Source organism: Apus apus, chromosome 9 (genome assembly GCF_020740795.1).
Source record: "Apus apus isolate bApuApu2 chromosome 9, bApuApu2.pri.cur, whole genome shotgun sequence".
Lineage (NCBI taxonomy): Eukaryota > Metazoa > Chordata > Aves > Apodiformes > Apodidae > Apus > Apus apus.
The window spans coordinates 12,507,726-12,530,642 of NC_067290.1; the positions used below are offsets into that span (position 1 = coordinate 12,507,726).

Sequence of the window (22,917 nt, forward strand, 5' to 3'; positions counted from 1 at the left end):
AGGATGGGTAGTGGGGAGGTGGTCCCCACCCTAGCCCCCAGCTCACCGGGCTGGGGTGCTGGGACCAGAAGTGTGGCAGAGAGCCAAGCTTTACATCAGGCACTGGGAGGGGGACAGGTCCCAGGAGCACTGCCAAGTCCCACCAGTGTCTCCTCCAGCCATTGGACTCTGGTGCTGATGCGTGGCTGCCGGTGTGGCTGCCACTGTCCCCACTGAGCAGCTTGGGGAAACTGAGGCACACAATGGCCGGAGGGGCACTGGGGAATAGGGCAGGGTGGCAGGGGCTGCAGGTCCCTGCCCTGCACTGCGAGACGGGCAGGCAGCCAGGACCCCCAGGCATCTGGCGAGGGCTGGAGGCATGGGAGCAGGAAGGTCAGGGAGAGCGGCTGGGCCCCGCGCCGGGGGATTAGTGCTGTCCTTGCTGTGTCACGCGGCCCCCAGGCTTGTCCCCTGCCTAATCCCCTCACCCCCGGCAGCTGGTCAGCACTGCTATGAAATGGGGACGAGAGGGTCATAGTGCCCCCACTACCAAAGAAAACGGAGGCACCGAGGTCAGCAGCTTGCTGTGCCACACCAGAGCCGTGCTATGGCTGTGGTGGTGCAGGCAGGCAGAGGTGCCCACCGGCAGCACTGAGGCAAGAGATGTCCAAAACACCCAAGTTTGCAGAGCCCTGTGGGATTTTGAGGTGGGCAGCAGGTGCCTGTGGGGCAGCCCAGCTGCTGCAGCTGATCCTAGCCCACCAGGTGCCAGGGTGGCAGTGCCAGCACAGCTGGGGTGCCCACTGAGCCCTACCACCTCACCCCTGCCACTCCTTTTCCCGCAGGGTGCCGGCCCTGCAGGCAGCTGGCAAGGCAGGATGGTGCCAGTGCTGGCACTGTGGGCCTGTCTGGTGCTGGGCACGGCTGGTGGGGAGAGCCCGGCACCAGAGCCGCTGGTGGGCGGCCAGCCCTTCGCTGTGGTGTGGAACATCCCCACTGGTCGCTGCCAGCGCCGCTTCGGTGTGGTGCTTCCCCTGGGCGACTACGGCATCGTGGAGAACCTGGATGGCCACTTTGTCGGCCAGAACATCACCATCTTCTACAAGAACAAGTTTGGGCTGTACCCCTACCTGTCGCGGCAGGGTGTGCCCCGCAATGGGGGCATCCCTCAGCGGGTCCCCCTCAGCGCCCACCTCGCCAGGGCAGCTGGGGACATCCACCTCCTCCTGCGCCCCCCCTTCCACGGCCTGGCCGTGGTGGACTGGGAGGAGTGGAGGCCCCTCTGGGCCCAAAACTGGGGGGCCAAGAAGATCTATCGGGCAGCCTCAGAGCAGTGGGTGCAGGACCGGCATGGCTTCCTGCCGACACGGCAGCGACTCCAGCTGGCCCGGTGGGAGTTCGAGCGGGCGGCACAGACTCTGATGAAGGAGACACTTCTGCTGGGCCGGACCTTGCACCCAGGGGGGCTCTGGGGTTTCTACCGCTTCCCTGACTGCTTCAATGGCAACTGGGCCAAGGTGGCCAACTACAGCGGACAGTGCCAGCCAGCGGAGGTGCGGCGCAACAACCAGCTGGGCTGGCTCTGGGCCGCCTCGGCCGCCCTCTACCCCAGCATCTACCTGCCGCCAGCACTGCCGCCCGCCCTGCGCCGCCGCTTCGTGCACCACCGGCTGCGCGAGGCCCTGCGCGTGGCCACCTTTGGCACCCACAGCCTCCTGCCCGTGGTCGCCTACTCCCGCCTCTCCTTCCGCCGCTCGCCCCGATTCCTGGAGCTGGTAAGTGCTGTGGGGCCAGGGCTGGTGGTGGGTGTGCCGGGGGTCCTGCTTAGCGCTGGGACACAGCTGTGTGTCCCCAGTCCGTTCACATCTCTCCCTGGCAGGCTGACCTGGTGCACACCATCGGGGAGAGTGCGGCGCTGGGTGCAGCTGGACTCGTACTCTGGGGAGACATGTCATACTCCCACTCAGCTGTGAGTACAGCCCCTTGCTGTGCCAGAGCTGGCACACAGTGGGCACAGGATGTGTGGGACGGCCATGTCACCTGTGCCCACTGGGGAGAGGTGGCTGGAGGGACCCCAGCGCCAGGGTGGGTTTTCACTGTTGCTTCCATCTCAGGAGAGCTGTGCCAGTCTGCGCCACTACCTCGTGTCCACCTTGGGTCCCTATGTGGCCAACGTGACGGCAGCAGCCCGAGAGTGCAGCTACGGGCAGTGCCATGGGCATGGGCGCTGTGTGCGCCGGCAGCCCCACGACTTGGGCAGCCTCTTGCACCTCGGCCCCAGCCCTGGCCCACCGGCCGCTTTCCGCTGCCACTGCTACCGTGGCTGGGCTGGTGAGGACTGTGCCCAGCAGGTCCAGCCTGGCCCTGCCACCCCCTGCATGCCACCCACCCCTGCTCATGGCCTTTGTGGGCACAGTGACCTCATGCCCTCCGACACCTGCCTGCCACGGGACACCTGGGGCTGGTGACCAGGGCTGGGGACCGCTGTGGTCCCCTACCGACTAGCATTGCTGCCCATCACTTCCTGTGTTTTTTCTTAAATAAATCCTCTTGGCACAGCTGGCATTGTTCCTTGTGGACATAAATGGGGAGGCTCTGTGGTACCCTTGGGCTGGGCATGATTCTGAGAGGCAGCAGAAACCTCAGTTTGGCTCTAGCTGGGCCCAGTGTGCTTCAGTTTCCTTGCATGGGCCCTGCAGGGATCCCACAGTGAGCAGGCAGCCCCTTTACCCTGGGAGTAGGGCATGAGGGGTGGGGGAAGGGGGCACTGTATGCGGCTCCCCCTTTGCCACGCTGGCACCTTGCTGCCGACAGTGCTGACTGTGCTGCCAGTCCCCCCCTCCCCATGGCTATTTTTATCACCCCCAACCATGTTTCTCACTGTTCTATTTTAAGCGTCACAGTTGGCGCACTGGGAGCCCGGCTCCCAGGGGCCCCGCACTGCCTCACTGCCCGCTCACGCTGCCTGGCTGCAGGGCACGGAAAGCCATGCCCAGGGAGGCTGGAGAAGGTAGGCTGGGGAGCAGGCTGGTGGGGGCCCTGACACCCTGAGGGGGGGCTGGGTGACACTGGGCCACGGGGTTGGGATGGAGGCAGCAGCCAAATGCTGCCCTCCACTGTGGGGTCTGTGGTGCCCACTCAGGAAAAAAAGGGGTTTCTGGAGGACTGCAGGTAGAGGGCAGGAGGGCGTGGGGAGGGGGCAGGCAGCTGGCTGGCACAGGCTCCTGCACCAAACCTACACATTAGCTGTGCTCTACAGATGGGGGAGGGCAGATGCAGGGGTGATGGGGGTACCCATGGGTCAGCCCCAGCCACAGGCAGAACCCTGGGGACAGTCTGGGGGGACCCTGGGCACCAGCCAAGTTCCCCCAGTCCTGATACTTGTCAACCCTGCTGACAGCACACACCACCCTGCTGGGAGCAGCCACCACCATGCTGCCCTGCAACATGCTGTTGACCCCAGTGGGGACAGGGAGCGGGCACAGGGCCACCCTGCCCTGTTCTGCCACAGGCACAGCACCCTAGACCCACATGCTGCTCAAAAACATGCAAATACTCAGAAAAAAAAAATGCTTTTCCTCTACTCCATCGTGGGCATGATTACTTCCCAAGATGGTGCTGGAGCCATGCCAGCTCCCAAAAAGCCCCCTCGCTGCCATGGGTGGGGGGGGCGTACTCACTTGGGTGGTAGGCACCAGGACCCCCAGCACGGCACAGACCCCCATGTCTGGCTGCGTACCTTTAAGCAGCACACCAGCACAGTGCCTGCAGGGAAAGCCAAGCTCCCAGCCAGCTCGCAGCTGGCCAGGGAGAGACCTTGCCAGCCCGCAGTGCCTGGGCTACCCAGGCTGGTGGCACATTCCCAAGCCAAGGCCAGATTCCAGCCCCACTAACGAGGCTCGGATCGTGGCCACTGAGCACCCACTAACTGCTCCGATGACAGGGCCAGGGCGGGGCACAGCCAGCACTCGCCCGGCTGTGTCCACATGGCCATGCCAAGGGAACATTGGCCTTGGCACTCTGCCCTGGCACAGCACTGGGCTGGCGTCAAGGCTGGGGTCACCTCTGGGAGGGGTCTGGTCCCCAGGGCACGCTCACCCTCTGCTTCCACTCCCAGCAGACAGCATGGGAAGGGCGGAGGGTGCTGTGCCAGCAGAGCCTGGGGACCCCGACGGCAGTGAACCTGGAGCCATCAGCCTGCACCCCGTGGAGTCCATCAGCGACCTGCACTGGGCCTCAGGCGGGCACAAGGGTGCTGAGGGTGAGTGCAGGGCAGGGGCCATGCCAGCCACAGGTGGCTGGGTGCTCACCTCTTCTCTCCCCTGCCCGCAGGCAATGGCCCAGCTCCCTCCAGAAGCCTGCACCGGCCCCCGCCTCGCCCCATGGCCCATGGCCCCCCAGTGCTCCTGCCCACCCTGCGCCCTGTGCCCACCGCCAGCCCCTGCCCCTGCCTCGGCCAGCTCCAGCTCCTGGCCCTGCTGGGGCTCCTGGCCCTGGCCAGCCTGGTCCTGGCCACGCTGGCCATCTACCTGAGTGGTACGTGTCAGTGGGCAGGGTCAGGGTTTGGAGGGGGAGCTGCGGGAGGGCCAGGCTGCCCATCCCCAGTGCGTCCCACTTATGTCCCCGCAGTCCTGCAGAGCCAGTCGGTGCGGGCGCTGGCCCAGTGGCTGCAGAGCCAGGAGGACATCGTGCGCCAGCTGCGGGCAACCAGCAGGCAGCTCTGGGCTCGCCTCAACACCAGTACCGAGCCTGGCGGGCACCGCTGAGCTGCTCTTGGTCCCACCATGGGCACCTAAGGGGCACCCCAGGGCGGGAGGGGGGAGCAGGCAGCTGTACCCCCAGCCCATCCTGCTTAGACCTGGCAGCATTGCCCCACAGGTCACAGGGGGTGATAGGGGCCATCCTGTCCCCCACCCCAGTCTGAGGGAAAAAGGGACAGAGCTGCAAGGACAGGCACAAGGCAGAAGGTACCCTCCAATTAGCCTTTTAATAACCTTCTGTAATCAAAGTCTTAGAAAATTGCCACCATAGATACATTCCCAGGGTGTCAGGCACTACCAGCTGGTGTGGCCCCGTGCCCGCCCAGGCAGCAGCCCCCAAGGCTGCACGGGCAGCACTGGGGCTCGTCTGCTGTGTCACCACCCCATAATTAATTTCCCACAAGAGAACTATTTCATATAGAGCATTTGGCTGGAAAAGGGCTCAGAGCGGGCAGCCAGCAGGGCTGGGCAGCACCTGCCACCCCAAGCTGCCTTGCCACCAGCCCTGGGTGCCAGGCCAGCTGTGGAGGCAGGGGCTGTGCCCGGTGGGGCAGGGGGGAGTTGGGGGAGTGCTCTGCCCTCCCACCCAGCTCTTTGGGCTCTGCCAGGCCACCACAGTGCCCCTGTGGGACGGGGGGAGGGGGAGTAAGAGCCCTGCCTCCAAAAGAGGAGCCCTGTGAGACCCCCTTCCTCTGTGCCAAGCAGAGCCCCAGCCACAGAGCAGGCACAAGGCAGCATACTGCTGCCTACCTCCCTGCTCTTCTTTTAGCCTTTTTTTTTTTTTTTTTGGTTAAAAAAATAAAAAGAGGGGGCAACCCCCGGTGGGGCAGCTCCAGGCATTAAATACTCTGCTGTACATGAATAAAAGCTCAAGGGCCAGGGTCACCTGCCCCTCACAGTGCTGGGTCTGCAGTCCAGGTGGGCTTGGGGCTCTGCCCCCCTCTGCCCATCACAGCACATCTGCCCGCTTGTCCCGCACCCGGCTCCGGGCTTTCGTGCGGGCTTTGAAGGCAGCCGAGTTGTAGAGGTGCTGGAAGGAAAGGAGAGATGGATTAGGGGGTGCTCCTCTACTCACCTGTGCCCACTGTGCTCAGGGTTCCATGGTTGCAGGTGGGTGCTTGGCTGAATCCCACGATGGTGTGGGAGGGGACTGCAGGCACAACTCTGGGTGGGGGCACCCACCTTCTCAAAGCGGGAGACCTTGCTGGCTTTCAGAGCGGCCGCATCCAGCACCAAGGGGGGCCCGAGGCCAAAGATCTCCCGTAGTAGCTCGTTGTTCTGCAGAAAAAGGGGTCTGTCAGCACCCACTGGCACCAACCTGGCACGCTCCAGCATGGTCACCCACTCCTTACCTGAAGGTGGTGGCAGATGCCAGAGCCCAGCACTTCTTTAAAGGCTTGGTAGGTCCGCCGGCGTGCCCAGCTGTCCAGGTACATGCACTCCAGGCCAAATCGGATGGTCTCCTCTTGGTACTCCCCACTCTGGGCAGAGAGAGGGGCATCAGTGATCACCTGGGCACCAGCCCTGCGTGTCCCCTGGTACTCAGCAGAGAGAGGGGAATTGCCCAGCAGCTGGGCAGCAGATACACAGGTTGGCAGGGAAGGGCACTGCCAGCCTCTGGTACCTCGATGAAGCGCAGGATGTCCCGGAAGATGGATCGCTGCTTCCGTCGGTCTGTCTTGGCTCGGTACTTATTGCTCTCGGTAGCCAGGACCTTGAACTGGGCTTGTAGGAACTCTGCATCTTGGTGGCACAAGTGCTCCTGCCACAAATCCAGGGGAGTTTGGAGAAGACACAGCTCTGGGCAATGCATGCCACTGCTATTGCCAGGACAGGGCTGTGGGATCACCAGGGCCAGCCCCGCTGCCTGGGCACTGCTGGTGACACCACGCTGGTGCATCCTAATTCTGGCAGCTCAGCTGGGGGATGGGCAGGGTCCCAGTGCCAGCAGCTCCCTGCCCACCCACTGCCTCCTGCTGCTGCAGTGCTCCCCGTACCTCCATGTCCTGGGCCAGCTCGAAGACCAGCGCGATGGCCTCCCCAGCCAGGATGCGCAGCGCAACGCTGCTGCTGGAGAGCAGTGGGGGCAGCTTCAGCCAGCCACTGGGACAGGAAGGCAGGAAAGGAGTCAGGGGGGCCAGGCACCACACTGGAAGTGCCCCCTGCCACAGCTGGCTGCTCCACACCAGCCCAAACACCCCCTCATTTCCCACTCACTTGTCCAAGATGCTCTTGATATGGGAGGGGGGACAGATGGTGAGGAGCAGGGACCATGACTGGAGCGCGCTACAGTGCAGAGGGCCATGCTGGGCTGGTGCCGAGCCCCCCTCATCTAGGTTGGAGGGGCTGAAGATGCTCTCCAAGCAGGACAGGCATGAAATCAGGTCCTGGAGGGAGGAAACAAGCCTGTCAGACCACAGCTGCCAGGAAGACACCAAAGCAAAGCCATGCACTGGGGACCAAAAGGGACCCACCCTGACCAGGGGCACCAGGAGCTCCCCAGGGCAGGAGGGACTCCTCCACCCAGGACACAGCATCTCTGCGAGGTGGGCTTCTACACTCAGCTCAGCTCCAAGCTGCCTGAAGTGTCACTGATGTCCCTGTGCCCCTTCCCTTGCTCAGCTCCAAGCTGCCCTGGCACTGTGTGCCAAGGGTGGGTGGCATGGCAGCCCCTGGGGTGCCCTCCAGCAGGGGTACAGGTGACACCCAGGCACAGTTACCTCGAGGTCAGCAGCAGCAATGTAGCAACACATGCCCAGGGCCGTGGCACACTGGTAAGAGACGTGGTGAAAAGGCAGTCAGAGGCAGCAGCACCAGGCCAGAGCCAGTGCCCAGCCACGGGGAAGCAGGGAGAGCGTGTCCCTGCTTTATTCCACTGCTCCCTGCAGCACCCAGTCCTGCCACCCTCCCGTGACCACAGGGGCCTCTGAAGTCCCAGGAGCAAAGGGGCCAGGTCTTACGCTCTGCCGGGCACTGGGGCTGGCTGTGCTGTCCACCAGGACGCTGACGAGCAGGGGCTTCAGGCTGCGAAACATCTCTTCCCCCTCCGGGCCGGAGCCCATCTGGAGGCAGAGGAGGGTGAGGACGGTGCCCGCCAGCGCCTGCTCCTCCCCTTTACCTGCGGGCAGCACGAGACCTCCCTCAGACACCAGTTCACCAGCCCTGCCACCCCCAGCCCTGCCACCCACCTGTCCCCAAACCTTTCTTGAGACACTTCTCCAGGGAATCGGTGAGTGTGAGGCGGCGTTCCAGCAGGAACTCGGAGAGGGTTTTGGAGGAGAAGGCCAGGCGCAGGCTCTGCAGTGCTGCTTGACGTGTCTTGGCGCTGAGAGAAATGGCAGGAGGTCACGGGGTGGGGGGCCTAGGACAAGCCACGGCCCTGCCTGTGCCTGGCAGCCACAGCAGGGATGGGCAGCGTGCCCACAAGGGGTGACAGCCGGTCCTCACCTCTTGTCCAGGAGGTTGTCCATGTGCTCCTTCAGCCTGTCCTCTGCCTCCTCCTCCTGGCCTGGCTCACCTGCTGCCTCGCTCCCTGCCGGGTGCACCCAGGTCACGGAAGGGCCCGGGTGTGAAGGCGCACGGTGGGGAAACCCAGCAACGGCCCGGCCACCCCCGGGGACAGGCAGCGGGGGGGGGGTGAAGGAGCGGGGCGGCCCCGGGGCTCACCTGCGGCCTCCTCGGCGGGGATGGTCCCCTCGCTGGCGCTGCTGCAGTGGCTCAGCACCTCGCTGCCGACCTCCTCCTCCTCGCTGGCGGGTGAGCCTGCTCGGGCGCTGCCAGGGCCACCTGCGGGGCAAGTGGTGGGGACAGGAGCTGCGCGGGGCCCTGTGCGGGCCGTGGGGCCGGTGCGGGACCCTGCGCCCCAGTGCCAGGAGGGGAAGGGACAGCAGGGCAGGCCGGACGGGCCCCGCCGCCCTCCCGCTGGGTGCCCCCCCGCCCGGGCCCCCTGCCCGCCCCGCACCGCCCGGGCCCCACTCACGGCGCGCGGCTCGGCGGGACCGCGGCATGGCCGGCACGCGCGGGCACTGGCCCCGCCCCGCCCCGCAGGCCCCGCCCCTGGCCCCGCCCCCCCGCGCGCGGCCCCCTGGGAGCGGCCGCCACCATCTGCGCACGCGCCCGGCGCCGGCTCGTGGGTTGTGCTCGGTGCTGCCCGCGTCCTGTAGCTGCCTGCTGCCCTGCTGTCCTGCTGCCCTGCTGCTGCCCTTGCCCCTGCCTGCTGCCCTGCTGCCCTGCTGCCCTGCTGCCCTGCTGCTGCCCTTGCCCCTGTCTGCTGCCCTGCTGCTGTCCTTGCCCCTGCCTGCTGCCCTGCTGCCCTGCTGCTGCCCCTGCCTGCTGCCCTGCTGCCGTCCTTGCCCCTGCCCTTGCCCCTGTCCTTGCCCCTGCCTGCTGCCCTGCTGCCCTGCTGCTGCCCTTGCCCCTGCCCCTGCCCCTGCCTGCTGCCCTGCTGCTCTGCTGCCATCCTTGCCCCTGCCCTTGCCCCTGCTGCTGTCACTATTTCCACCCCTGGCCTGTTACTGTCCCTGCTTCTGCCCCCGTCCCCGCCTGCGTCTTGTTCGGAAAAATCTCATTCCCTAACTGTTTGTGAAACATTCGTCTTCATAGAGTGAAGCTGCACGAAGTCTCTTAAGCTGTATCTACCTGTGGTTTACGTTGTCCACTGCACAGCTCTGGCTCAGCAGGCTTGGGCACAGGCCTCCAGCTCCTTGCAAGGAGGAGCAGAGCCCCACCCCAAAGGATGAAGGCTGCCTCGACTCCCCAGATAAGGCCAGCACCCCAGGTCCTCCCCGACTGTCCTGTTTCCTGGCCTCCCAGATAAGGAGCTGTAGCAAGGCTGGCTCCAGGGACAGCCAGGGGAGGAGAAGGGGAGGATAATGATGCCCTAGAATTGCAGTGGCTTTGCAAAGTGGGCCGGGAGGGGCAGGGGTTGGTCACACTGTGCTGTACCCCAGCGCTGGAAGGGTGTGAAAGCCCCGTGTGAAAGCATATTTGAGGTGCTCCGATTTGGCTGGGACACCCCATGGGCACGGATAAAGAGTGACTTGTATTGTTGGAACACCTGCCCCTGCCTGTACTCCAGTATCGGCTGCTGGTCCTCTCCCTGCCCACATCCTCCCCTGCTTGTTCCTACCCTTTCTGCACACCTGCCCATAACCCGTCTCCGGCTCTGCTCCTCTTCCTGCCTGTATCTCAGCTTCTGTCTGTGTCCCTGCCCCTGCATGTATCCCTGCCCAGATCCCTGCTCCTGTCCCCATTTCTGCCCCTGTCTCTGTCCCTGCCAGTAACACTGCCTATAACCCCATCTCTGCTTGTATCCCTGTTCCTGCCCACATCATTGCTGATGTTCCTGCCCCTGCCTGCATTCCTGTTTCAGTATCTGCCCTGCTGTCAACCCAGCACTGAGGGGACACTTGTCCCTGCTCCTGCCCTAGTCCCTGTCCTGGCCTTTTCACTGCTCCTGCCTGTATCTCTGCTTCTGTCCCTGCTCCTGACCATATCCCTGCCCTTGTCCCTCTCCCTGCCACTGTCTGTCCCTATCCCTGCCACTTTTCCTGTCCCTGACCCCGACCTCACCCCACGTCTATCCCCATCCTTACCCACATCCCCGCTCCTGCTACTGCTCCATTCCTGACCCATCCCTGTCCCTTCCTGCCTTCTACTCCCTGACTCTCTCCTGCCCACTCCTCCCTTCCCGCTCCTGTTCCTACTCTATATCCCCTTTCTTTCCTTCTTCGTTGCCCACGGCTCCTGCCCATCCTCGTGCTTCGAGTTTCCAGGCTTGAGGTTCATTCCGTTTTTTGGCTCTTCCCAGTTTCCCCGGATGGCAGGGAATCAATTGCAGGGTGGGGCATGGACAAGACTGTCACGATCCGATAATCGGATACGTGGAGATTCTTTGTGATCCCACCAGGGCAAAACAAAACCAACACAATATCGGGTACACAAATTGGCTTTTATTTAGGTACAGATCAGACGGTAAGAGTTATCTCCGGATGTCTTTGCCCAGTGGCACCAATTTTGTGCCTTGTTTGTCTCACATCCCACACTAAACTCTCCGGTTCACCTGCGGTATTCGCCACACCCCGAACATCACAGCGACCCTTTGCACTTTCGTTTCCAGCCGGCGAGAGGCGGAAACCGAAAACGGAGCAGAAACAGAAAGTCCCGTTTCCCGTCTCCGCCGGCGCTTAAGGCAGCGGGAGCAGCAGCGCGCTGCCCGCACCGCCCACCGGCCGGGGGGCACCAGGACCCCCGGTGATGCTGGCACCAGTCATGTCCCATTGCACCGCCGCAGTCACCGAAGCCCCTCTGCTGGGTGTCGGGGTGACGGCTGTGCCGCGCAGATGGGGAGAGGCGAAGCAGCGGCCACCTTAGCTGCCCGGCGCTGACGCCAGCGGGGCGGTGACCTGGGAAGGTTTAAAAGCTGCTGCAGGCAGGAGCAAGCCGAGAGAGAAGAGTGACCGTAACTGGCAGGATAGAAGAGGGACAGATGTTATCCATGAGCATGCTATGGACGGTGGCCGCCAACAAGCTGGACAGCTGGATCATGGAGAATCTGCAGCCCAGCACGGAGTTCAGAATGCAGGTGAAGGAGACAGTGGAGCAGATCTGCACCTTCCTGAAGGAGTGCTGCTTTGAGAAAAGCATCCGTGTCCAGAAGACTGTTAAGGTGAGTGCTGCAGGGCTCAGTGGCCAGCGGGCACCCCTACTGCCACCCTTCCCTCTCTCCCACTGCCCCAGCTCCTGCCCTGCCTCAGTTCCCCCCGGAAGCTTCAGGGATGGTGTCAGGTGATGCCTGCGCCCACGGGCAGCAGTGCTGAGCGGGCAGGGTGTGTCACTGCAGGGTGGCTCGGCGGGCAAGGGCACAGCCCTGAAGAACAACTCCGATGCCGACGTGGTGCTCTTCATCAACTACTTCTCCAGCTATCACGTGCAGAAGCAGGACAAGGAGAGACAGTATATCCTGCAATTGATTGAGCAAGGGCTGCGTATCTCCAGGGAGAGACTGAACTTCACTGTCAGCATCAGTGAACCCCGATACAAGGGTCCCAACAATGCACCACGCTCCCTCAGCCTCACTCTCTGCTCCAAGAGGAACTCGGAGTCCATTGAAGTGGACATTCTTCCTGCCTATGATGCCTTGGGTAAGGGCTGTGGGCTGGTGTGGGGCTGGGGTGTCAGCACTGAGGTGACTCTCACCTTCTTTCTCACCCCACAGGGAACGTGCAAGGGGATGACCGTCCAGACCCAAATGTGTTTGTGGGGCTCCTGGACATTGGCAGCAGCCCTGGGGAGTTCTCTCCCTGCTTCACTGAACTGCAGAAGAAGTTTGTGAAGCGTTGCCCTGCCAAGCTGAAGAACCTTGTGCGCCTGGTCAAGCATTGGTATAAGAAGGTGAGGGGCTGCCTGGCTTCCCTGGCACTCACCAGGCAACCCACTCGGCCAGCTCTCACCCCATTTTCTCCCCAGATGGTGAAGCCACAGTACCCCAACGAAGACCTGCCCCCCAAGTATGCCTTGGAGCTGCTGACCATCTACGCCTGGGAGGAGGGCATGCGCTCGAGCGACAGCTTTGTCACAGCTGAGGGTTTCCGTACGGTGCTGGAGCTGCTGCGCCGGCACCAGGAGATCTGCATCTACTGGGAGAAGTTCTATTCGCTCAAAGACAACCGGACCGGTGACCACGTGAAGAGACTGCTAGGCAGTCCCCGGTGAGGACCGTGCCCGGTGAGACCTGTGTCACCCACCCCCCAGCACTGCCTGGGGCTGACAGCAGCACCCGCTCTCTGTTTGCAGCCCCGTGATCCTGGACCCGGCCGACCCCACAGGGATTCTGGGCCAAGGCACAAGGTGGGACCTGCTGGCACAGGAAGCTGCCTCCCACTCGGCACAGCTGCCCTGCCTCAAGGACGCCCGGCCCTGGGCTGTACAGGTAAGGCTGCCTGTGCCTGCAGGCATCGCAGCCCCCACCCCCTGCCCTACCCCGCCTGCTTTGCCTACTTGCTTTTCTTTCCCTACAGCCAGCCCGGTCTGTGGAGATTGAGGTGAGGCAGCTGACAGGCATCAGACTGAGCAAGACTGTCAGCCCGAGCATCACCATCTGGCAACTGAAGGAGGAGATCGAAAAGGTGTGGGGTATCTCCCCACACAGGCAGCGCCTGGCATGGCAGGAGGCAGGCAGGACCACTGTTGCTCTGCAGGACAGTGAGACCCTGGCCACTCATGGCATCTTCTATAACATCACTCTGATGCTGCTGGAAACCGAGCCCAGGGAGATGGAGATCTTTGTGAAGGGCAACCAGACCACCACCTACAGGGTGCTGCCCACCCACACAGTCCGGCAGCTGAAGGAGATGATTCACAGACAGGGTGGGCCTCCCCCTCCTCAGCAGCGCCTGCAGTACGACTCCCAGGAGTTGGAGGACCAGCACACACTGGCACATTACAGAGTTCAGCCCAGGAGCACCATCTACCTGCTCGGGAAGCTTCGGGGTGGGGGGCGCAGGCCCTAGGCATTCCCAGTTCCCTGCTTGCTCATCTTCCTGAGCTTTGCCCCAGCTCAGACCTCTGTAACTCCCCTGTGCCCCCCCCCTGTTGCCCTAGAAATAAATGTCTTGATAGCTCCTTGTGCTGCTCACTGGATTTGGGATGGTGCCAAGTGGCTTGGGGGGGTAGGTGGTTAAGGGGAGACCCTGGCATGAGGGGGGGCATCTCAATGCCATCAGCTGCTGCTGTGGCCAAGCGACATAGGGGTGCAGAGAAGTGGTGCTGCCTGGTGGGGCTAGGGATGCTAGCCCCATGTTGGCTGGCCCTCAGGAAAAAAACACTTCCAAAGCTGCTGTAGGCAGGAGCAGGTAGAGGATGAAACCTTCTCGGACCTGAAACCTTCTCGGGCCACTGCTCCATCACTGTCAGGCAAAGCTGGCTCTGGTCCCCTGCCCAGCCCTTGTGTCCAGCCCCATGAGGGTCTCCTGCCCACAGTCTTCCCTGGGTGACCACCACAGGGACGTTGCACCAGACCCCTTCCAGGGGCTGGGGGTGCCCTGCCTGTGGCCATGTGGGGGGCTTGAGGGTCGAGGCTGGGGCACAGCCAGTGCCATGGCACCAGGGGGGGCCTGATGTCACCCCAGGCAGTGGGATGCGGCTGGTGCCAGTGCCACCGGGGTCCCTGGTGCTACTGCAGGCAGTAGGAGGCAGCAAATCCCCAGTTTACCTCATGTTACTGCCTTAAGCGCAAGGCTCGTGACACTGGGGAAACGCCAAGTTTCAGTTTCCATCTTCCAGAAACGAAAGCTGTAAGGGTGGGGAAAACTCACTGGCCTTGGCCATGTCCCCACAGGACCTGGCCCTCCCCAACCCACGGTGCTCACCCTCTTGGCACCGGCCAGCCCACACCAGTGCTCCCCTGGGCAAAGGCAGGACGCTGGGATGAAACCTCTGCTTTATTGTGCTCAATTAGTACAAGCCCCTCCCCCCCACATCGCTGGTCTGCACACGGGGCACTGGGCACCCCTCCTCCTGCCCGATCCCCTCACATCCTGGCAATGCCTGTCCCACCCCTCTGGGGCCCCACTACCACCTGCAACCCCCCCAGGACCTGATGGTGGCCCTTGCTGCCCCATCCCCTCACGGTGCCATGCCTGGGGGGGCACAGCCTGGCCCTGCTGCCCCCGATCAGGGCAGGCTTACATTCATCTGTAACAGTCGTTAATAAATATTTCGGTGACTGCAATGTCAGCAGCTGGCTGGGTCCCCCAACTGGTGCTGGAGCCAGTGACACGGGTGGCCAGCAGCCACTTGGAGGGTTGTCAACCTGGCTGCCCTCCTGGCCCTGGAGCTGCAGCCCCCCACTGCTGCCCGCGCCCAGCTCCGGTGCTGTCGGCGGGGCAGCCAAGGCCGGCGGGGGGCTCTGCCCCTGCCCGCGGCCCCGCTCCTAGGCAGAGCCCGGCACCCGGGGCCGGCCCCGGGGTCACCAGGGGGATGTGCTGCGCGGGCCCCGCTCAGCCCGCGGTCCCTCGTGGGTACGCCGGCGGCGGGCTTTGCGCGGCTCCTCGCCCTGCCCACGGCCAGGAGGTCCAGCATAGGCACGGGGGGGCGGCGGGGGTCTCCACCGGCTCCACAGACGCTGGCAAACCCTGTCCACAGACCCCAGCGGCGGGCGCTCCACCAACTGGAGGAAGTCCTGGTACCAGACCTTGCGGCCGGGGGGCCCGGCGGCAAGCTGGGGGTCACCATGGGGCGACATGCCTGCTGCCTGCCGGGCACTGATCACCTCCAGGGAAAGCTGCAGCAGGGGCTGGGTGAAGCCGTGCTCAGTGGCGTGGCAGAAGTAGAGGCCGGTGTCGGAGCGCTGCACGCTGCGCAGCAGGACCCCCCGCTCCGTCCGCACCACCCGCTCATCCACCTGCACCTGCGACACCCGCGACAACAGTTGGTCAGCTCAGCGTGGCATGGAATGGCACGGCACGGCACAGCCCTGCTGGCGACACCAGCCAAGGAGAACCTACCTCTCTCTGGGGATCATCCGGGCTGCGCTGGTACGTCCAGAGGATGCGGGCTTGAAGGGATTTAGGGATGCACTCCAGGAAGGCGGTGCTGCCCTCCACCCCATACAGCTGCTTCTGGGGCACACTGCCCTGCTGGGGGTCTAGGGGGAACACAGCCCAGCTGTCAGCCCCCTGCCCTGGCAGGGCTGACCGCGCCTCCCCCCCCCCAGGTTCTGGCTCACCTTCAGAGCAGAGCACATTGGGATCACCATTGCGGATGTCCTGCCGGCGGAAACGCCTGCGGGAAGGTAGCAGAGGAGTGGGGGCCATGCTACCTGCACCCCTCACCGTAGCCTCGGGGCAGGCCACCCCAGGGCTGCACTGACACTGTCACGTCACCATGTTACCCACCTCTTGGTGTTGGGCACATAGCGGGTGCAGGTGGTGCCATCCCAGGCGCAGTACGGGTCCCGAGCTAGGCAGCACTCAGCACAGGCTTTGCCGTAGGCACCACAGCGGTGCAGGGGCAGCTGGGCTAGCGCCATGACCGAGCCGGCGTAGAGCTGTTGCTGGGGGAGTAGTGGAGAGAGGAGCTGAGCACCCTGGTGCCATGGCACAGGGCCAGGCAGAGCCATGGCAGGACGTGGGGACCCACCAAGTGTCCCCCCTTACCCGCTTGGAGGAAAGCTGCAGACTGGTGATGGGGGAGGCATCCTGCAGGCAGAGAGCAGGCAGGAGTTAGGGAGTGTGGGAGGACATAGGCATCTGGGCTGCCAGTTCCCACATCCCAGTAGATGGAGCACCCTGGTATGACCCAGAGTGTGGACAGCACAAAGGGGTGCTGCAGAGGGTCCAAATGAGGGGGCACAGAGCCCCCCCTCCTCACCTGGAAGACCTGAAGCTCCTCCAGCAGCAGTGGCTCCATGCGGTGCCAGCTCTCCGTGGGCATGGAGACCACCTTCAGCACTGTGCCCATGTCTACAGGAATGGGGGAGTGAGGCTGGGAGTTCCAGCCTCGCCATCCCCCAGCAATGCCCTCCTGCCCAGCCCCAGGGTCACCACATACCTGTGCCAATGAAGAGGACATCGTACTGGCCATCAGCAGCGGAGACGCGATCCACGGCAATGTGGGTGAAGGTGTAGGGCACAGCAGCTTGCAGGAAGAGGGGCCGCTGGCTGTGGGGCAGCACTGGGTTGTACATCAACGGGTGGTGTCGGGCAAACTGGATCACCTCATCTGGGAAGTCCTTGGTGGAGCTGAAGGTACCGAAGGTTTTGCTGGGGCACTGCAGGGAGGCGGTGTTGACTGAGTGGGGGTCTGGCTCCCCACGGCCCCTACTCTGGATACCAGTCCCCACCGGCAGCACCAGCCAGGACGCCCCAGCACTACGTACCATGCCTGGGCGGGGGTAAGGCACACGCCCCTGATATGACACCCACTGGTAGTTGGGACCCTCTTTGTGTGCAAAGGGGCCCAGGAAAGCCCGGCGGATGTCGGCCATGGTGTAGACACAGACAGCCGAGCCCTGGAAAACGGAGCTGGTGGGAGAGAGAGGGTATGATGTGAAGGGCGAGGGCGGCACTGCTGGGCAGTGAGTGGGCAGCTGGGAGGGGGCTCAACCTGGAGGTGGAGAAGACGGCATAGACCAGGGGGTTGCGCTTGTCCCTTGTCTGCAGCAGAAAGACGTCCCCTGCAAGCCAGGAGGGTGTCAGCATGGTGCTGACATGCCAGGGCCACCTGTGGGCACTCTGGGGAGCTACCCGTACCCCCCCACTCACGGAGCTCATCGAAGTGGGTGTCTGCCCCATCGGGTCCCGGCACGGCACAGATGAGCCGAGCCTTCAGGAAGGTTGTCCACTTATTGACCAGGCTGCGCTGCCCACCCACATCATTCTGCCAAGAAAGGGAGGGTACCGATGTCAGCAGCAGCTGGTGGCACCCAAGGGATACCCCAGCCCCCCGCCCACCCCGCAGATGTTCTCACCCGGCAGATCTGGCCAATGCGGGCAAAGCTGGTCTTGCCCAGCCCCTGCTGCCGCTCCACTGCGGTTTCACGGAAGAAGAAGTAGATCTTGTCATCATCAGGGTCCTCACTCTCCGGCACCCAAAACACGGCCACAAACTTGGGCTCTGGGGACAGAGGGGTGCTGCTTCCAGTGTCCCTGCTAGCTCTGCTCCCCGGGGACCCCAGGGCACCCACCAGGGTTTCAAGAGGGTGCAGACTCCCCCCTACCCAGCTGCAGGGCAGAGGCAAAGTGAAGGTGGGACCCCACCAGGCACTGGGGGTCTACAGGGACCACAGAAATCACCCTCAGCAGGCAGCAGAGGATGGCATGCACCCGAGCCTGGAGGACTTTCTGCCCCGATGCCTCCAGGGAGCATCAATGCCATGACAAGGTGCCGGTGGCCCCACTGCCCTCCCACTTCCCAGCACTGACCATTGAGCCAGCGGGAGTCGTGCTGCTCCGTGCGGATGGAGGGACGCCGGCCCAGGCTGCGGAAGATGGTAAAGTCCCGGCCCATCAGATCAGTGGCCACCCCAGAATAGAGCTCTTCCCCTGGCAGGCACCAAGGGAAGCGTTAGAGAGGACCCCCGGGCACCCCCCTGCCATTCTAACCCCTGCACCAGACTCGGCTCTCCCTCACCCACGAGGATGGAGGCAGCTGCATGCCGGGGGTCATATGGACTCTTCCCCTTTCCATCCTCGGTGCGTCGGAGGTCCAGCTTGAAGACAGGCTCCTGGAGGGGTGTAAGAACAAGAGGAAACGGCCTCAGGTTGTGTCAAGGGAGGTTTCAATTGGATATTGGGAAAAATATCTTTACTGAAACAGTTGCCAGGCCCTGGAAGAGGCTGCCCAGGGAGCAGTCCTGTAGAGTCCCCAAAAGAGTAATTGTCTAAAATTGTCTACCCTGACAAACTGGATATTGTGCTTGGGTGGGGGCCTCATTTAATAACTACCTGGACCCTGTTCTCTCCAGGAGAGCCCCTTGTTTGGTAACCACCTGTATAAATGGGACACTGGGCTTACTTGATAAGGAACAGTGGCCGGCAAGAGGAGCCCCATGGAGGCACAGTGCCATCTTGCAATTGACCACTTTCCTGTTTAAAGACAGAGCGTATTCCTGAAAATAAAGGTCTGTTCTTAGTCAACCTGGATTGAGGGGCCAAATGATCACCTGGACCCCCATGCCCCACTGACTCATTTCCAGGACATTCCTGAATCCAACACTGACTCTGCACAAAGGAGGCCAAACTTCACCAAGAGAGGCAGGACCAGGTGCCATAAAAGAAGCAGACTCAAAAAGCTCGGGACACACACCTGCCATCCAAGGACCACAGTGTCGTGCTGAGATCAGCACTGGATCCAAGGGTGGTGAAACCTTTCCTATCCCCTCTTTCCTTTCTCTCTCTCTCTTTCTTCATCTCTCTCTCTGCCTCACTCTCTCTGTTTCTAACATAGGGGTAACAAAATTTCTAATTTTGCTACGTTTTTCCAGTTGTAACCTGTTGTTTTGAGAGTACAATTTTGCTAAGTTCTGCTAGTTGTAATCTGTTGCTTTGAGAGTGATATTGTTGTGTGTTTCCTTTTGACAAGGTTTATAATCTTACTCAATTTAAGTAATGTTTTGTATTACCCCTCCTGGGTAATGGTCTTACTCCTAGAATATCACACAGAGAATTCCAGAGGTTAATCTTGCTGACTGGGTTGGTAAAAGAGATTAATTGGGAGAGGAGGATTGGATCGGAATCTCCCTGGGTCAACCCCCACCTCTGGGGAACTCAACCCGTGCCCACTTTGTGGGACGTGACATTTAGTTTGGGCCTCCACCTCTGGGGAGCCATGCCCACTTTGTGGGACAAAATTCTGTGCTCACTCTGTGGGACGTGACAGTGCTGTACCCACTGTACCCAACTTGTGGGACGTAACAAATCTCCATCCGTGGAGGTATTTAATAGACATGTAGATATGGTGCTTCAGGACATGGTTTAGTGGTAGATGCAGCAGTGCTGGATTAGTGGTTGGACTTGAAGATTTTAAGAGTCTTTTCCAACCAAAACAATTCACTGACTCTAAGGATGTGAGGCGGGCAGGCAGTGGCAGCCGAGGGCCACAGCGGCGCTGGGGGGCTCACCTCTGCGTGCTGCCCCGCCTCCACGAAGGCACAGACAGGGTGGAAGGCTCCAGTGCCACAGGCATAGAGGTGGGTCCGGTTGTAAGGGTGCAGGATCTTCACAAAGTTCATGCACTCAGCCTGGGGACAGAGGGCACGGGGAGGAAGTGCTAGGTTGGCCCCCTCGGCACCCAATGGCACTCACCCAGCACCTCCCAGCACTCACAGTGATGTCCTTGCCGGCCCAGTTGCACTCCTCCCTCCACTCCACCGGTGCTGGCCAGTAGATCTGGGCAGGGAGAGGAGGACGGTCACAGCCCTGGGGTGCACCCGAGGCCACCCAGCTGCAGTGGGTGTGTCTCCCCTCCTTACCTTTCTATCCCTCTGGCTGATGTCATCCAGGGCCAGGGAGAGGAGGTGGTTCTGGGCGCCTGCGAAGAGGCGGCCGCGCTCCTCGTCCAGCAGCAGGGCCTCGTAGCAGCAGGAACGCTCCAGGGTAAAGAGCCGCAGCCCGTGGCGAGACCGCAGCTCTGCCGGGACCCGCCGGCACTGCTCAGCACGGCCCTGCTGCGGCACCCGCCCCTGCCGGGCACGCTCCCCTGCCCCGGATGCACGCCCCGGGGGAACCTGGGTCTGGCCACGGCCCCCCTCACGTCCTGCCCCCTCCCCCAAACCTGTCCCACCGGATTGACCGGGTTCACCAACACTGCCGGCCCGGCACCCACCCTCAAACCACTCAGCACCCATCCCTGCACTGCCCAGCACCCATCCTCAAACCATCTGTCCCCAAAACACTCAGCATCCATCCCCGTGCCCCCCAGCACTCATCCTTGCACTTCCCAGCACCCATCCCCGTGGCCCTCAGCACCCATCCCTGCACCACCCACGCCGGTGGGCGGCAGCGGGGGAGAAGGGCCATTCCCTGCCCCGCCGAGCTAATCCCACTGCGGCGGGAACAATCAGCCCTTTGTCAGGCTTGGAGCAGAGCGCTCGCCAGGACCCACCGCCGGACAAAGCCCCCTGCGCCGTGCCGGAGCCCAGGGGGTGGCCAGTCGGGACACGGCACCAGCTCCCCGGCCGGCACGGTGTGCCCGTCGGGCACGGCACAGCCGGGCCTGGGGGGTGCCACCGTGGTGCACTCTATGGGGACGGGCACCTGCAGCGGCACATGGCAGGGGCTGAGAGCAGGCAGGTGGCCCCGGGGGGGACTGGCTCCGGCGACGAAGCCAGCAGCCCGTGGCAATGCCTGGAAGCCCACTCGAGTCCCGGTGCCAGTGAGGTGGCAGCGCAGGGGGTGTCGCACCCTCCTGCCATGCTGCCCCTCACCCCCCAGGATGCTCCCATCCCCCGGGATGATGCTGGATGCTGATACGATACTGGTGCACCCACATCGACATTGTGTCTCCCCACCCTGCTCGTGTCCCACACTCACCGGGGAAGGACAGCTTGAGGCGGGGGGTGGCAGCAGGCGGGGGTCGGCCGGCGGTGGGGCCGCACAGCAGGAGAAGGAGCAGAAGCAGCGTGCGGCTCATGGCCGGGGCCTGGCTGGCGGCAGGGGCAGAGAAGCGAGACCTCAGCTCGGGTTACAGCCCCCTCCCCGCAGCCCCCGAACCACGATCCTTCCTCAGTGCTGCCAACAGGATCAGGAGAGCCCCGAGCACCAGCACAGGGCAATCCTGGCCCGGCACAAGGGGACTCCCATGCTGGGGACTGACCCGGGGATTGTGGGGAGGCATGAGCTCTGTTTTTTAAGCCCCCGTTAATCCAACCCCAAACCAAAATGCAACTGGAGGAGCCCTCCTGCTCCTGCCTTAAGGGGAAACTGAGGCAGCCCATCTAAGCAGCACCCAGCCCTCCCCACGCCTGCCCGAGCACTGCCAGCAGGAGGGCACCCGTTCCTGCCTGCAAGCACAGAGCTGTCCTGCGGGGACAGGGCAAGCACAGGGCAGTGTCAGCCAGACATGGCACCCTGAACAGGCAAGCTGACTGTTGTGGGAGTCAGGGCAACCCGTGCCTCAGTTTCCCCCACTGCCACAGACCCTGCCATCTGCCTTCCGAACCTGTGACTGGCAGCTGGATTAGAGAGGGTCTGTCCAAGCAGGTGTCTAAATCCTCCCCAAGGAGCCCACATCAGCATGCCCACCACCCTCAGAAGTGCCCACCAGGGGGTAAGAGAAGAGCTCCTCTGACTCGGGCACCGGCACACTCTTCCCCGGGGAGTGGGAGGCGATGGTTATCGCGAGCCTCGCGCCAACACGCAGCTCCCTGCCTCACCCGCCGGCCAGGCCGCAGCACCCAGGCAGCTGCAGGCAGCCAGGACACGCCAGCGGCAGCGCCCTGCGCCGCGTGCGAAGCACAAGCCTGGCCACGTCTGTCAACAGCCCCCGGCACTGCCGACGGGTTTCACCGTGCTGCAGCCATCAGGGCCTCAGCGGTGATGACCGAAGCCGCACCGTAGCACTGGGGCTCAATGTAATCGTCCCAGGTTCTGCTGCCCCACTCAGGCACAGTGCTGCATGTCACGGTGGGCGCCAGGCCATGTGTGCATGGCAGTGCCCGGCTCAGACCTGGACACTTCTGCCTGATACCCGGCACGGCCAGGGCTTGCCCTGTCTCCTGTGGGCAGAGGCAGCCCCCTGCCAGGCTGGCAGGGTGGGGAGGGGGTCCCAGGCAGGCAGTGGGCAGTGGGCAACTGCCCCGGCCGGGCACAGTGCCACAGGGCTGGGCTGCCTGCTGGCCTGGTGAGAGGATAGCCAGCACTAATTGCATTTCCAGAGGTGCCGGGACAAGAAGGGGGGACCTGCTGGGCTTTGCCAACCCACCAGCTGCCGGCCAGCAAGGGCCGTGGCAAGGACACCAGGGTCCTCCTCCCTGCGAAGCCGCTGCTGAAAGGCCAGGGCAGACCCCCCGGGCACGGATCCTCCCCCACACCCCCTCCCCGCACCGACTGCTCCGACTCGTTGCTGACACAGGACGACGTTCACAGAGGGGACGGGCAGCAGCGGCAGCACACGAGACCCCTGGTGCCAGCACTGGTAGATCCGGCCCCCGAGGCTCTCGGTGCCAACCCCTGCATGAGCCCGGTGTCAGCCCGGGCGGACCCATTTCCCCCAAGCCCCCCGGTGCCAGCCGGGACACGGATCCCGCTGCCAGATCTCTCCGCTGCCAGCCCGGGCAGACCCCCGACGGCAGCGCAGAGGCCGCAGCCCGGGACACCTCACCCCGTCCCAGATCCGGGAGCCTCCCCGTCCCTCGCGGCTCCCGCAGCCTGCCCGACCCCCGGCACCCACCTGGGTCCCGGCTCGGCTAGTCCCGGAGCGGCTCCGCCCAACGGGAGGGAGCGGGGCGGCCCCGGAGGGGAGGGGCGGGGCGGGGGCACACGCACACGCGCATGCACAAGCAAACACGCGTGCACACGCGTGTGGAACGGCGCACACACAAGCAAACAGTCGCAGGCGCGAACCCTCGGGCACCCTCGCACACACCCGTGTAGACACGGTCAAGGACTCTAGCACACTCACACGCGTGTGCAAACACGCTCCCAAATAGACTTGTGCAAAAACACAGACACACCCACCC

General features: G+C 63.3%; 4 protein-coding genes across 6 annotated transcripts; 2 read left to right on the forward strand and 2 right to left on the reverse strand.

The window, feature by feature from the left end:
- Window positions 1–25: 25 nt before the first annotated feature.
- LOC127388372 (hyaluronidase-3-like) lies at window positions 26–2,537 on the forward strand. Of its 2 annotated transcripts, none has more exons than XM_051627823.1 (3): window positions 26–1,754; window positions 1,835–1,948; window positions 2,094–2,537. In XM_051627823.1, exons 1-3 carry the CDS (start codon window positions 492–494, stop codon window positions 2,445–2,447), a joined length of 1,731 nt encoding a protein of 576 aa, XP_051483783.1. In that variant the 5' UTR covers window positions 26–491; the 3' UTR covers window positions 2,448–2,537. The 2 variants fall into 2 exon arrangements, with proteins under 2 accessions (XP_051483783.1, XP_051483784.1); XM_051627824.1 differs by having other exon boundaries at window positions 1,859–1,948.
- A 2,410-nt stretch (window positions 2,538–4,947) lies between these two features.
- On the reverse strand, window positions 4,948–8,779 carry IFRD2 (interferon related developmental regulator 2). Of its 2 annotated transcripts, XM_051627910.1 has the most exons (12): window positions 8,719–8,779; window positions 8,406–8,525; window positions 8,187–8,271; window positions 7,940–8,064; window positions 7,700–7,857; window positions 7,460–7,510; window positions 6,957–7,126; window positions 6,737–6,842; window positions 6,364–6,501; window positions 6,092–6,220; window positions 5,922–6,017; window positions 4,948–5,769 (listed from the first exon to the last, which is right to left on the reverse strand). In XM_051627910.1, the coding sequence occupies exons 1-12, from the start codon at window positions 8,744–8,746 to the stop codon at window positions 5,689–5,691; spliced, it is 1,287 nt and encodes a 428-aa protein (XP_051483870.1). In that variant the 5' UTR covers window positions 8,747–8,779; the 3' UTR covers window positions 4,948–5,688. The 2 variants fall into 2 exon arrangements, with proteins under 2 accessions (XP_051483870.1, XP_051483872.1); XM_051627912.1 differs by lacking the exon at window positions 7,460–7,510.
- A 1,082-nt stretch (window positions 8,780–9,861) lies between these two features.
- LOC127388431 (2'-5'-oligoadenylate synthase 1-like) lies at window positions 9,862–13,361 on the forward strand. Its single transcript, XM_051627918.1, has 6 exons — window positions 9,862–11,406; window positions 11,581–11,881; window positions 11,956–12,131; window positions 12,207–12,448; window positions 12,534–12,669; window positions 12,758–13,361. Exons 1-6 carry the CDS (start codon window positions 11,227–11,229, stop codon window positions 13,247–13,249), a joined length of 1,527 nt encoding a protein of 508 aa, XP_051483878.1. The 5' UTR covers window positions 9,862–11,226; the 3' UTR covers window positions 13,250–13,361.
- A 938-nt stretch (window positions 13,362–14,299) lies between these two features.
- On the reverse strand, window positions 14,300–22,638 carry SEMA3B (semaphorin 3B). Its single transcript, XM_051627440.1, has 18 exons — window positions 22,629–22,638; window positions 20,771–20,879; window positions 19,711–19,868; window positions 19,565–19,627; window positions 19,360–19,479; window positions 17,871–17,964; window positions 17,663–17,782; window positions 17,209–17,354; window positions 17,003–17,117; window positions 16,845–16,914; window positions 16,618–16,762; window positions 16,290–16,509; window positions 16,110–16,201; window positions 15,896–15,937; window positions 15,635–15,792; window positions 15,466–15,521; window positions 15,245–15,384; window positions 14,300–15,147 (listed from the first exon to the last, which is right to left on the reverse strand). Exons 2-18 carry the CDS (start codon window positions 20,868–20,870, stop codon window positions 14,707–14,709), a joined length of 2,280 nt encoding a protein of 759 aa, XP_051483400.1. The 5' UTR covers window positions 20,871–20,879; window positions 22,629–22,638; the 3' UTR covers window positions 14,300–14,706.
- Window positions 22,639–22,917: the final 279 nt, after the last annotated feature.

Bases quoted from the DNA above. Each gene is read 5' to 3' on its own strand.
- LOC127388372 (XM_051627823.1), top strand. From the start codon at position 492: ATGAAATGGGGACGAGAGGGTCATAGTGCCCCCACTACCAAAGAAAAC. The intron at 1,755-1,834 runs GTAAGTGCTGTG...GTGTGTCCCCAG, and splicing joins CGCCCCGATTCCTGGAGCTG to TCCGTTCACATCTCTCCCTG. The intron at 1,949-2,093 runs GTGAGTACAGCC...CTTCCATCTCAG, and splicing joins TGTCATACTCCCACTCAGCT to GAGAGCTGTGCCAGTCTGCG.
- IFRD2 (XM_051627910.1), bottom strand. From the start codon at position 8,746: ATGCCGCGGTCCCGCCGAGCCGCGCGCC. The intron at 6,221-6,363 runs GTACCAGAGGCT...CTCTCTGCCCAG, and splicing joins ACATCCTGCGCTTCATCGAG to AGTGGGGAGTACCAAGAGGA. The intron at 5,770-5,921 runs GTGGGTGCCCCC...CTTTCCTTCCAG, and splicing joins AGGTCTCCCGCTTTGAGAAG to CACCTCTACAACTCGGCTGC.
- LOC127388431 (XM_051627918.1), top strand. From the start codon at position 11,227: ATGTTATCCATGAGCATGCTATGGACGGTGGCCGCCAACAAGCTGGAC. The intron at 12,132-12,206 runs GTGAGGGGCTGC...TTTTCTCCCCAG, and splicing joins TCAAGCATTGGTATAAGAAG to ATGGTGAAGCCACAGTACCC. The intron at 12,670-12,757 runs GTAAGGCTGCCT...CTTTCCCTACAG, and splicing joins CCCGGCCCTGGGCTGTACAG to CCAGCCCGGTCTGTGGAGAT.
- SEMA3B (XM_051627440.1), bottom strand. From the start codon at position 20,870: ATGAGCCGCACGCTGCTTCTGCTCCTTCTCCTGCTGTGCGGCCCCACC. The intron at 16,915-17,002 runs GTGAGTGGGGGG...CCTGGCTTGCAG, and splicing joins CACCCACTTCGATGAGCTCC to GGGACGTCTTTCTGCTGCAG. The intron at 16,202-16,289 runs GTATGTGGTGAC...CCATTCCTGTAG, and splicing joins TGTCCTCTTCATTGGCACAG to ACATGGGCACAGTGCTGAAG.